Source organism: Nakaseomyces bracarensis, assembly GCF_045282275.1.
Source record: "Nakaseomyces bracarensis strain CBM3 chromosome Unknown Scaff6_1, whole genome shotgun sequence".
Lineage (NCBI taxonomy): Eukaryota > Fungi > Ascomycota > Saccharomycetes > Saccharomycetales > Saccharomycetaceae > Nakaseomyces > Nakaseomyces bracarensis.
The window spans coordinates 526,543-540,336 of NW_027263967.1; the positions used below are offsets into that span (position 1 = coordinate 526,543).

The following is a 13,794-nucleotide window of genomic DNA, read 5'->3' on the forward strand; positions in this document are numbered from 1 at the left end:
ACATGTTTTTAAAAGCGATAAACGAAAATTGGCTCGCTTGAAAGCAGATAGGTAAGAACTATCAGTCAGATTCGCTGTAGTATTAGTACATCAATATATTTGACCTTGCATTTGAAGTAGTTATTAATATTATATACAAGATATCAATACCAAAAATAAAAAAAAAAATAAAAAAAAATGAAAAAAAAAATAAAAAAATAAAAAAATAATGCATAAAATAAAATAAAAACCCACTTGTCAATCGATTATTTTGCAAAATGAGGTCTAGGAATGGAAAGCTTATCACGTTCCAAAAGCATAGCTGAGGATTGATTTCCATTTAAAGCAAGTTGTGAAATTCCAAGATTAGACAGTCCGATCGGCCTTTTTGCATTAGGTCTGGTAGTTAGGAGGATAGCGATATCCGAACATAATTGTTTAATTAAAACGGAATTATAGCCAACTTGACTCTTATTAGTAGTTTTAGTAGGATCCCAATTTTCAGACAGAAATGCCAGTAGATTCTTTAGAGACTCTAAAATATCCTCACGGCGATATCCTGAGTTTAGAGCTCTTGAATATAGAAGCTTAATGAATTTTAACAAATCAATTTGAATTAGTAAACTATTACAGTACAGCTCGAAATATGCAATAATTCTATCATAGAATTGTCCAGTTAAAACAAGGTGAATGCAAATGTATTCTAAAGGTTGTAAGGTACAAAGTTTGGTATATTTCACAATAAAATTTCCAAAATTGGCATCATTTTCTGGTAGATCGAAAAATGCTTCCACTAGATTATTCATGTCCACAAGTATATTCTCCTCGGTGAGTAGTAGTTTATCAGAGTGTATTATGGTTAAGCGATCGCCTGTTTTTCCACGTACCCCTCTTTTGTTAAATGTATCGCCTATACTCTCTTCATTTTGATGGATTGCGTACTGGAGGCAATTGAGAATTATTTCAATGCCTGCATATATAAAATTTTTGCCGGTCAAAAATAAAGTAGCAATCTTGATCAAATATGGAGATATCATTAATGGTTTGGTGTTTAGAGATTGGGTATGTAAGGTGGATAGAATTTCATTAGACATCTTAATAAGAAGAATTGAAGCCTGACCCATTATTTGTTTAGCATTTTTCTCCGAGATTGTTTCTGCAACTCTTAAACAAAATCTAATATAATACTCATCTCGTAGTAACTTTAAGAGTCTCGCTTTGTTACTGAAAGTAACATAATAAAAGGCTCTATTGTAATATTTCCAGACATGTAGATCCATTAGTCCTAAAAAGAATTTACTTTTCAAAAATGTCTCCATCCATGCAAACACTTCATCGGGTATTTCCATGCCTCCTGGGCCACTAGACAGTGTTGTACCGACGCTATTTTCTGGATATAATGATGACTTGCCACTAAGAGTTCTTGATGGAGATAATGGAGGAGACTGGTTCTTCCAAGAGCTTACTGGTGATTTAGTCGGTGAAGAACTTAATGACTGGACTGGAGTGTCGTTATAACCAGTTGTTTGAGATTGTATATTTAACATCATCGAGGATTGTTGACTCATATTTGTTTGATGATTCAACGAACGAAGAATATAGAATACAGATTTGAAAATAACATAAAGTACTTGTGCATCCATCATATTTTTATCATTAATCCTATATCTGATAATTTTCGTTAATATTTCACCCTTGAATTCTTTCGTACCGTACATTGATATCTTTAGAAGAATGGATTGTGCTCTCCTTTCAGTAAGATGATCTAAAATAATGCCAATAGGTAGATTGAAATTACACCACTCGCACCAGCTCTCAACGGATATCAGCTCCATGTGTTTGTTAATGACGCTGAGTATAAGACTAGGGTCCTCATAGTTTTTGATATAGGGGATGATTCCAGTTTTGATTAAATCATCGATGTAATCATCTAGAAAAAAGACACTAAGTATTTTTTCATATGGGAATAGAGAAGGCAGCCCTCCGAGTTGAATGAATTTTCTCTTAAACCTGCCATTTAACGACACATCATCAAAAGTAAATATTTCATTAAGATTTTTCTCATGTTGCTTTTGAGTAATATCGTCATACTCAGCTTTTTCTTTTAGCTTAGCTTGTGAATTAAGGATAGAATGGTCGATTAGTGCTAGCGCAATACTATCTAAATTACACTTTTGGAAGAGTTTTGGTATATCTTCAACATCACTGCCGGATTTCAACAAATTTATATAATAAAATCTGTCCATAAGAACTCCGGTGGTACTTGTATCAGAAGAAGATCCAATGGTATCATCTATAATGTCACTATCGTTCGACGTGGATTCATTTTCATCAGTATTAAGATTTTTATTCTTAAATCCTTCCGGGCTCCTCCTACTTTTATAATTCCTTTTATAATGAGAAGATTTTTTCACCAATTTTTTCTTGGATGGTGATGATAAGTTAAGATCCTGTTCAGCAAAATCTTCATCCCAACAATAATCGGATTCCTGTAGCTCTTCACGGTATATATCAAGCTTATTATGGGATGCTGTTGGTGTCAAGACATCAGCGTATTTCATTAGCGAGTTTTGAGAGTCTGGTAATTCTTTACCGTTATTGGTATTATTACTCATATTACTACTATTATTATTATTATGATTATGATTATGAATGTGTTGCTTCAATATCCATGGGTGTTGTACCAATTGTATAGCTGTAGGTCTCTTGTACATATTTTTTGCGAAACATTGTTGTAAAAAATCCTTTACTTCTTTTGAAAATGAGTTTGGTGGAAAGTAAGTATCATTTTCGATTGCATAGTAGATGTTCATATCTATGAGATTGTGAAATGGTGGATTACTAGTTAATAGTTCTACTACAGTTGCACCAAGGGACCAGATGTCACTCAATGTTGACGCACCACGATTGCCAATAATTTCTGGTGCCATCCAGTTTAAGGAACCAGCCAATGTCATGGCTGTGTTATTGACCATAGTAGAGACACCAAAATCTGCTAGTTTAACCGTATTGTGGGAATCAAGAAGAATATTGGCCGCTTTTATATCTCTATGTATAACACCTTGTTCGTGAAGATAATTGAGACCGCAAAGAGTTTGTTTGACATATACCTGGGCCTCTGGTTCTGTAAGAGGTCGTCTATTTTTTGTGAGAAGACTTTTGAGAGATCCCAAAGAGCAATATTCCAAGATGATGTACAGATTATGTTGTTTTTGAATAAATCCATGGTATTTTACAATATTATCGTGATTTAGATTCTTCAACAGGTCAATTTCTGACATGATATCCAGTAGTTCTTCGTCATCTTGATAATTCACTTCTTTAATTGCCACCTCTTGGGACGTTTTTTTATTCACAGCCTTGTAGACTACCCCATATGATCCTTTACCAATGATTTGTTTTAATTGATACTGTACCGATTTATATTCCTTTTTAAATTGTTGTGCAGGAGTAACACTAACTCTTTCAGATGCTGGCATAATAAAAAGAAAATCACTTATTTTTAGATACAACAAAAAAAAATAAATAAAGAGTGTATGGCGAAGGGAATAAAAAAAAATTGATAGGAAATAAACCAGTTTTTTAACCGCTATTTATACTTTTTTTTTTTTGGTCTTTTCTTCAACAAAATTAGCAATGCGGGGTATTTTTAATCACGTCTCGGCGGCTAAGGTCAATGAAAAACTACTAGTGTTTCTAAGTAAATTATGAGATCTGGTGTTCTCAACTACCCCCTTTTTTTTATTCAACAAATTAAACTTCTTAAAACCCTCGGCGGTTATTATTTTTTTTTTGGAGAGTTCTTCTTACCTCTTACCCAATTAGGAAAAGAGCTTCTATATTTAGCAGAAATTGTTTATTTTTCTATTATGTGTTCTTTCAAACGCAGTAAAAGAGAGGTAAAGGCGGGGCTAATTAATTTCAAATACTCTTTAGAGAACAGAAATATAGATAGTTTTCTGTTTGTACCCTCCGAACGTTAAGATCAAAAACAAAAGCACAAAAGTATAGGTTCCAACTTAAAAAAAAAAAAAGAACTGAGCTAGCTCGTAAGGAACTAATATAGTAAAAACAAATTGGGCGACTGGTTGTAGAATTGTATTCTGTCTTCTCTCTTTTGATCTTCTTGTTAGAACTGATCTATGTTTACCACAAACATTTTTTTTAGTTTTCTTTCAGGTTAGGAAATACAACGGGGAAAGTGGCTTGTTTTTTTCGTTTCAGTACGGATCTACTTGTACGATATACACACGTGCATTTTCATTTTTATTATCTTGTCCCTGTTTTCCGTGGGAACTGATTTTCTTCCCACGGGAAAGTCGGATAAATGGAAACTCGATGAGAAAATAAAAGTGTCGTATAAAAGTACAACTGTGGGAGTCATTTACTAAAAATAAACAATAAATTCGGAGTCGAAATAATGACGCATTAATCTGTACTGTGGTTTTCTAAGCATATCTGCGTCCACGTTCTGTATGGGGGAATGACTTTTATATCTATAAAAAAAAAATTTGGTGGTGTACGAGCATCTCTAAGAGCAGAGGGGCATAGAAAAAGTGAAATGACCCAATAAAAAAAAATATCTATATGCCGGAGTTTTTTTTTTTTAATATTTTTTGTTATTGCTACGGGACTTTCTTCCCCGCCTCCCTCCCCCATCGATCCCCTTATACAAAGAAGATATGACTTTGCGTGGGCGGGGGAAGACCTTTTGTGTGACTTTTGGTAAAAACTCTTCATATTCTACGTATTATTCTGTGTGGGAAAGCTCAGTGTATAGTGTAGGTGTGTGTGTGACTTAAGAGCTCTGATATTTCATTACTGTTGGAGGGGGAGTTTTTGTCATCGATGTCTCTGTATGGCTTTGAACTCATGATATATAAGTAAAGGGGAATCGTTTTCATATAAGATAGGGTTGAGAGTAGTTGCAAAACCTACTGAAAGACAACTTCTATAAGAATAGGAAAAGATAGTGAAAAATATGGTTGTGGCAGTTACTAGTAGGCCAGATGTGGATCAAGAGAGTAAGACTGCGTTGAAGCGGTTACCTATTCCTCCTTTGAAGGATACGTTACAGCGGTATTTGGAACGTGTGGAGCCGCTTCAGGATGATAGGCAGTTTAGGAGGACGAAGAAAGTAGTCATGTCGCCGGAGAACATTGATTTGATGAATACTCTACAGCAAAAGCTATTACAGTATGATGCCGAGTTGGCTAATGAGACGCCGGAGTCCTCGTACATAGAACAGTTCTGGTACGATTCGTATCTTTTGTACGACCAGAGTGTTGTGTTGAATGTGAACCCTTACTTCCAACTCGAGGATGATCCAACAATTACAAAAGTTAACCCTAGAGGTGCAGAACCTGATGGACCATACGGGAAACATACTCTACAGATCAAAAGATGTGCCAAATTGGTAACATCCATTTTAAAATTCATAAAACAGGTGAGACATGGGACCCTGGCAGAAGATAAAATTAGAAGCACACCTTTATCAATGGACCAATATAAAAAATTATTTGGTTCAAGTAGAATACCTCCTGGACCTGGTGAGGAATCGTGTCATTTGCAAACTGATCCAACATCTCACCATATCATGGTGATGTATAAGTCTCAATTTTACTGGTTTGATGTTCTTGATATAAATAATTTCCCTATTTTCCAATCTCCAGAAGAACTTGAGTGGAACTTATACTCAATTATTATGGATACGGAAAGACATATTGGTGATCACTTGGAGAGTAGGGAAGAATTCATCCGTTATTTAATGCCTATGGGTGTTTTTACTACCGAGTCAAGACGTGTATGGTCTAACATCCGTGACTATATTTACCATGATTCTGATTCCACAAATTGGAAAAATTTGAAACTAATTGATAGTGCTCTTTTTGTAATATGTTTGGATGATCTACAGTTTGATTCCAAAGATTCTGAAACGAGCAGCCAGTTGGTTCAATCAATGTTGTGTGGTACTTCCACTATCAACTTAGGAGAAGATATAACTTCTAAAGTTCCTCTAAATATTCAATATGGTACATGTATGAATCGTTGGTTTGAAAAGTTACAATTAATTGTCACCAGAGATGGTAAAGCAGGTATTAATTTCGAACATACCGGTGTTGACGGTCATACCGTTTTAAGATTTGCTACAGATATCTATACTGACTCAATCTTAAGTTTTGCACGTGGTGTTACTAAGAATGTCCCAGATATTTTTGCTGAAAAGGAGATGGATCCAAAATTATTGAAGAAACAATCCCGTGCAAACCTTATCACTATTCCAAGAAAGCTTGAATGGAGACCGGATTCATTTTTATTATCGTCATTGCATTTTGCAGAAACCAGGATCTCAGATCTAATTTCCCAATATGAATTCATTCCACTAGAGTTTGAGACATATGGTGCAGCTCATATCAAGGCAATGTTCAAGTGTTCGCCTGACGCATTTACCCAACAGATATTTCAAATAGCATATTACGCATTATATGGTAAATTTGAAACGGTGTATGAACCTGCAATGACAAAGACATTCCAGAATGGTAGAACAGAAGCAATCAGATCCGTCACAAAGGAATCTAAAAAATTTGTCAAATCGGTTTTTGATAGTAAGGCTACGAACGCTCAACGAATTGATTACTTACAAAAGGCTGCCAAAGAGCATTCAAGAATTACTAGAGAGTGTTCCATGGGTCTCGGACAAGACCGTCACCTTTATGCTTTGTGGTGTGTGTGGAACGAGTGGTACAAGCACTCATTGCCTCTACCTCCTTTATTCAAAGATAAATCATGGGATATGATGAATAATAACGTTATGAGTACATCAAACTGTGGTAATCCATGTTTAAAGAATTTTGGATTTGGTCCCGTTACAGCCAACGGTTTTGGTATAGGCTACGTTATTCGTGAAGATAGTATATCTATAGTGGTATCTTCTAGACATAGACAAACCGCAAGATTCGTATCACTACTAGAAAAATCCTTCCTTGAGATCGATAGAATCTTCAGAAGAGAACATGAGAGATTAGAGGCTTTGTCAAAAGCTCCAAACTACCAACCTAATGAGAAAACACCGGATAAAGAACAATACCTCGCAGAAATTCGCAAGAGAACCGGCTCAATGTCTCAAAATACGAAGTCAGACGATTTACAATTTTTACTTTCAGGTTACGATTACTTTGATATCAGCGTAACAGGTTAATAATTTAATGAGTTACCTATCTTTTTATTGTCCTGGATTATTTTTTGTTTCATTTAGCGATAAAAGTTTATTAAAAGCTTCATGAAAGTGGGTAAAGGAATCAGGATTAGATCAACTTATTATTCTTTATAGCTATATATATATATATTCATTGCCAATGTTGATAATAACTAACATATACTCGAAATAGAAGATGTTAAATGTTATAATGGGTTACTATCTGATTATTTATCATCACTTACGAACTCGTTTGCTTCTACATAATGAATTTGTGATCTGGTTCGACATTTGTCTGAAGTTCTAAATTTAGTGATCCACTTGGTAACTTTAATTAAGAAAGCTAGTGAGAATAGTAAAGTTAGAATATCAATATCTGGTATTCAAATATACCCAGTTAGTACAGCTTAATTCTCTAATATTATATATTAGCTGGATAAGAAATTAGAAGGACACTGTTGTTCCAGGATCTAGACACGTCTGTTTTAAGGGTATTTTAATGGCAACCTATAATGAAGCTAGCAGTGGTGCTAGCAAACCGTTATTAAAGTTAAAACTTCTGGATGCGTTAAGATCAGGTTCATTCCAACAACTAAAACATGTAGTGAATAATGAATTTCAACCTAGGGATGACCCAAATGTTGAAGAAGTCCTTCAATTGGTTCTTCATTACGCTGTTCAAGTTGCTCCACTAATGTTGATCAAAGAGATTGTCAATAGATGGATCACAAACAAGGAATCTACTGATAATACTAGTCAAGTCAAACTTGATATAAACCATCAGGATACAAACGGTAACACACCTTTGCATATTGCATCATACCAGGCAAGAGGAGATGTAGTAATGTATCTAATGGATCAACCTAGCATCAACGATTGTGTGGCTAATAATTCACATATGCAGGCAATTGAAATATGCAGAGATCTAAACGTGGCACAGAGTATGCAGATGAAAAGATCATCATATGTTGCAGAAACTGCTCAAGAGCTTAGGACAGCATTTAATAATAGAGATTTTCAGCATTTGGAGGCTATTTTGACTAATGCAAGAAATGCAGAATTATTAGATATTAATGGACTTGATCCAGAAACTGGCGATACTGTTTTGCATGAGTTTATTAAAAAGAGGGATGTAGAAATGTGTAAATGGTTACTAGAACATGGCGCTGATCCTTTTAAAAGAGATGCTCGTGGTGTTTTACCAGTTGATCTGGTTAAAAAAGTTAGTGATTCAGAAGCAATTTCAAATCCAAAACTTGTTACTGATGTTGAACTCAGAAAACTGTTAGATAAAGCTACTGGTGAGCAAAGTGTTATCGATGTAAGTGGTAGCTTGCACAAGCCTCCAACTTATAGAGGCTACCTACAAAAGTGGACGAATTTTGCACAAGGATACAAGTTAAGATGGTTTATTCTAAGTGCGGACGGGAAATTGTCTTATTATATTGATCAAAATGACACAAAAAATGCTTGTAGAGGCTCTTTGAATATGTCTACATGTAACCTGCATTTAGATTCTTCAGAAAGGCTAAAATTTGAAGTAATTGGAGCTAATGGTGCGATTAGGTGGCATTTAAAGGGTAATCATCCCATTGAAACAAATCGTTGGGTATGGGCAATTCAAGGTGCTATACGATTTGCAAAAGATAAGGAGATGATGCTGAAGACAGGTACAATTCCACCATCATTGGCCATGAACTATGGTCTACAAACAATGGATTCCCCTGGGAGGCCAACTCACAATAGAACACATTCAAAAGTACATCCGAATGAGTCTAGAAGATCTAGTGCTGGGTTGGGCCTCATGAATAATAGAGGAGATGAAAACCTGGATGCAGCATTCCATATACAACCTGCATCTCCAAATCTTTCATTAAATCGTGGTATGCCTACTCCAGTTTTTGAGAATAGCGGTTCATTTGAAACGGGTTCTCCACGACCACCTATGTCACCTGGGATTCAGGATATACAACCACAAGCATTTGCTTCGAAAAATATCAAGCAATATAATACTGACATGATTGAAAAGGATTCTGATGATGAAAATGACGAAGGTGATGATCTATTTTTGGCAGTAGAAAATGATGATGAAGAGGATTTGGAAACATTATACAGCCCCTACTCGCAAGAAGTTCATATGCTTCAAAGATCAATTACAATGGAATTGGGATCCCTTTCCGAGTTTGTTTCTGATCAATCACAATCAAACTCAAAGGATGCCTTTCATACAGTTGGAAGATCTCTGGAAACTGTTACCGAAAGTTTTGAGAAACTAAACAGCCTGATTACTGATAAAGACAAACAAATGATATCGAGATTAACAAAACAACGTGATGTCAACAATGTTTGGATACGAGCAGTTAAGGAACTAGAATTTGAATTAAAAGATAAGGACGAGAGATTATCTGCCCTAGATAAGGAGAGAAGGAACCTGAAGAGGCTATTACAAAAGAAGCTGCAGCAATCTGATGATCAGGAAGATGATGAGGCCTCTACCGATATAGTAAAAGAATCTAATGATACCCTAGAAGAAATCGCTAAATACATCGACGCGACAAAGGATGAAGACGAAGATACTGATGCAGATGAATTTTTCGATGCAGAGGAACTTATGGATGGTACCCAAAAGTCACAGGCAGAAGGTAGTGACATGAATGAAAGTAGCGAGACCGCAGCAGAGGAAGAACAAGCAGTGAATGTTGATGAATCTACTGAGAAAGAGATTACTCACCATGAAGGTTTTGAGAAAGAAGTTGTCACTGATATGCAAAAGGATTACAGCGATACTATCCTTAAGGAGAAGACCTTTTGTGGTTATGAGGAGCCTATGAGGGACAACTTATCACTGGACAAAGATGAGAGACCTAAAATTAGTTTATGGTCGGTGTTGAAGTCCATGGTAGGTAAAGATTTAACCAAGATTACTCTACCTGTTTCCTTTAATGAGCCATCATCGTTGCTTCAAAGAGTAACTGAGGACTTGGAATATTCAAACTTAATGGATGTCGCTGCTACTTTTGAGGATTCTAGTCTTAGAACGCTGTATGTCGCTGCTTATTCAGCTTCTATGTACGCATCCACTGTCAAAAGAGTCGCTAAACCATTTAATCCTTTACTTGGCGAAACATTTGAGTATGTGAGCCCCAATGGCCAGTACCGGTTTTTAACTGAACAGGTATCTCACCATCCTGCCATTTCTGCTACTTGGGGTGAAGCACCAAAGTGGAATTACTGGGGTGAATGTAAGGTTGATTCTAACTTCACTGGTAGGACTTTCGCAGTAGAGAATTTAGGTACTTGGTGGATTAAGCTTCGTCCTGATTGTAATCACCCTGGAGAGGAATTATACAGTTGGAAAAAGCCTGATATGGCTGTTATAGGTATCCTTGTTGGTAATCCGCAAGTTGATAACAGTGGTGACTCTGTTATAACTAACCATACCACTGGTGACTACTGTGTCCTGCATTACAAGGCGAGGGGTTGGACATCTGCTGGTGCTTATGAGGTTAAAGGTGAGGTCTATAACAAGAATAACGAGAAGTTATGGGTTCTTGGAGGGCATTGGAATGAAGCACTGTATGCTAAAAAGGTAACGCCGAAGGATGGAGAAGATATGACTATAGAACGTGCTAAGGCAAATTCTCTAATTGATGAGCCTAAATTTGACGGTAGTAAGTTTTTGATCTGGAAAGCGAATGAGAGACCAGACATCCCATTTAACTTAACCTCGTTTGCAGTAACTCTCAATGATCCAGCTCCGAAACTTCTAGAATGGCTGCCTCCTACTGATAGTAGGTTGAGACCAGATCAAAGAGCCATGGAAGAAGGTAGATACGATGAGGCAGCCGAGGAAAAACACAGGCTAGAAGAGAAACAAAGAGCAGTACGCCGCAAGAGGGAGGAAGAGAAGATCGAATACGCACCCAGATGGTTTACCTACGAAACCGATTCATTAACAGGACTACATTACTGGAAATTCAACGGTGAATACTGGAAGCAAAGAAGAGATCGTAAATGGACGGACGTGCCTGATATTTTCTAATTCTCATAAGAAATATATATATATTGTAACTACTCCAAGAGTTGTATATATACAGTAATTAATCATGATTAGTTATTTCATTTCTTTGTTTTTGTTGTTGTTATTTTGATTTGCTGAAACACGTCGATGGAACAGTCTTCCCTATATAGAATTACTAAATTCTCGAATACTTGTCTAATCCCCATTAAATCATCGAGTTCGAGCCAACGCATGCGTAATAGCAACTACAGCACCTAACTGCATTGCTGTTTCTATTAATAACTGAGACACGTGACAGTGTCAACACTCGGTTCATCCCACTCTCCCAGCCCGTAGCGTGGTGTCCCCATCTTCAGTTTCGGCGAGGTTGAATCATCCGTGAAAAATAAAAATTGATAACTGAATGTCAGGCCTAATCCTGTTAGTGAATAATATGTGAAAGAGAGAAGATGCATCATTATTGTTTTTGGGCAACCTTTACTTTTTTGTCCATTGAAATAATGGGAGGAAAGCTAGGTGCTCTTGTAACTGCAACAAAGCATAGTGAATGATATAGGTGAAACTGCATTGAGAACGGAGTTTAGTTGATTGTTATTGTTCTCACCGTTGCTTATGGAATGGTTGTAAGGTTTTAGAGGTATAAATAGTGATGGGGGGGTTGATTAATACTCTTGACGTATTATAATTCTTAAGTATTTTCTTTTTTTCATTTTATAGCAAAAAACCTTTGAGTTACGATAAAGTATATAGATAAAACAATAATGACTAGTGATACAAGTAGAGAGGCTGTTCAAATCAACACACCACCTCCATATTTGCGATTGGCTAGTGATGAGAATTTGCCTGTTGTGCTGACAGTTGCTGGCTCGGATTCTAGTGGTGGTGCTGGTATTGAGGCTGATGTGAAGACGATCACAGCTCACAGGTGCTATGCGATGACTTGTGCCAGTGCATTGACCATACAGACCCCGACTAAGGTGTTCTCTGTTCATCCTACTCCTAGAGAGGTGGTCAGGGACATATTGGATGTTAATTTGCAGGACATGAGATGTGACGTGATAAAAACTGGTATGTTAACCGTTGATGCCGCTGAAATATTGGCCGATAAGCTAAACTCCCTGGGTGACAACAGACCCAAATTGGTAGTTGACCCAGTTTTAGTAGCAACATCAGGCTCTAGTCTGTCTTCTGGTGGCATTGTTGATGTGATGACTAAAAAACTGACTCCGTTAGCTGATCTACTGACTCCAAACGTCCCTGAATGTTTTAAATTGATAGGGAAAGAAATGGAAGTCAAAAGCCATGAAGATATGCTGCAACTAGCTTTGGAGGTTGCAAAGGTTACTAATTCAAAGAATATTCTAGTTAAGGGAGGACATATACCTTGGGCTGATGAGAACAAAAAATACATTACAGATGTGCTGTTCATGAGAGGTGAATCCAAATATTTCGTTTATAAAGGAAACTACGTCCCAACGAGTCATACCCATGGTACAGGCTGTACTTTGGCTTCTTCTATTGCCTCTAATTTAGCCCATGGTTACTCATTACAACAAGCTGTATATGGTGGGGTAGAATATGTCCAAAATGCAGTTTCTATTGGCTGTACAGTTACGAAAAAGCATGTCACCACTAATGGTCCAATTAATCATGTTTATGCGATAAATATTCCTCTAGATAGAATGATATCTGATGAATGTTTTTCTGCTCACCAAGTTTTAGATGAATATGAGAAGTCAACTTCTAAGGAAATTAAAATAGGTAATGATTTCTTTTCATATCTAATAAGTCATCCTGTAGTCAAACCACATTGGGATTCCTACACCAAGCATCCATTTGTGCTTGAGGTTGCCAAAGGTACAATCGATTTGAAAAAATTGCAGTTTTTCATTGAACAGGATTATTCTTATTTGATTGATTATGCTAGAGTACATTGTATTGCGGCAAGCAAGTCCCCAACATTGGAGGATATTGAAAGTGAATTATTAATTGTAGGAAGTGTTAGGCATGAGATGTCTGAGCATGAAAGACGTTTGAGAAAGGATTTCGGCGTAGTAGGTCAAGACTACTTTGAAAATATTCAAAGAGGACCAGCACTAAAAGCATATTCCAGGTATTTTAATGATGTAGCAAGAAACGGTAATTGGCAAGAACTTGTTCTAGCACTAAGTCCATGTTTGATGGGATATGGACATGCGCTGCTTAATATTAAGGATGAGATAACTTGTGATGAAGACAGTGTTTGTCGTGACTGGTGTGACACATATCTTTCTGAAAGATACCATGATGCAATGGCCAAAGGTGTTATCCTTTTAAATAATATTGCTAAAACGTATCCACCTAATGAACTTCAAACACTGGTCAAGATCTTTGCTGATGTTTGTGAATTGGAAACGAACTTCTGGACAGCCGCTCTAGAATATTCACAATAATTTTATAGAAAGACAAGGAAAATTTGTAGATAATCATATATTGTCATGCAAATCTATTTATTCAATAAATATTTACAGAGAAGCTTCAATTAATGTGATGCTTTTTAATTTCAATTGGCCACCAACATTGTTTTCATTTTAATCTTATAAATAATATGAACATATAT

The 13,794-nt window shown here is 36.4% G+C and overlaps 4 protein-coding genes across 4 annotated transcripts; 3 read left to right on the plus strand and 1 right to left on the minus strand.

The window, feature by feature from the left end:
• Positions 1–245: 245 nt before the first annotated feature.
• CDC15 (serine/threonine protein kinase CDC15) lies at positions 246–3,458 on the minus strand (the record flags this gene model as incomplete). Its single annotated transcript, XM_071051623.1, has 1 exon — positions 246–3,458. One exon carries the CDS (start codon positions 3,456–3,458, stop codon positions 246–248), a length of 3,213 nt encoding a protein of 1,070 aa, XP_070907652.1.
• A 1,502-nt stretch (positions 3,459–4,960) lies between these two features.
• On the plus strand, positions 4,961–7,177 carry YAT1 (carnitine O-acetyltransferase YAT1; the record flags this gene model as incomplete). The annotated part of the gene is made up of 1 exon (XM_071051624.1): positions 4,961–7,177. One exon carries the CDS (start codon positions 4,961–4,963, stop codon positions 7,175–7,177), a length of 2,217 nt encoding a protein of 738 aa, XP_070907653.1.
• Positions 7,178–7,673: 496 nt separating this feature from the next.
• On the plus strand, positions 7,674–11,216 carry SWH1 (oxysterol-binding protein related protein SWH1; the record flags this gene model as incomplete). The annotated part of the gene is made up of 1 exon (XM_071051625.1): positions 7,674–11,216. The coding sequence occupies one exon, from the start codon at positions 7,674–7,676 to the stop codon at positions 11,214–11,216; it is 3,543 nt and encodes a 1,180-aa protein (XP_070907654.1).
• A 740-nt stretch (positions 11,217–11,956) lies between these two features.
• On the plus strand, positions 11,957–13,627 carry THI20 (trifunctional hydroxymethylpyrimidine kinase/phosphomethylpyrimidine kinase/thiaminase; the record flags this gene model as incomplete). The annotated part of the gene is made up of 1 exon (XM_071051626.1): positions 11,957–13,627. One exon carries the CDS (start codon positions 11,957–11,959, stop codon positions 13,625–13,627), a length of 1,671 nt encoding a protein of 556 aa, XP_070907655.1.
• Between the last annotated feature and the right edge of the window lie 167 nt (positions 13,628–13,794).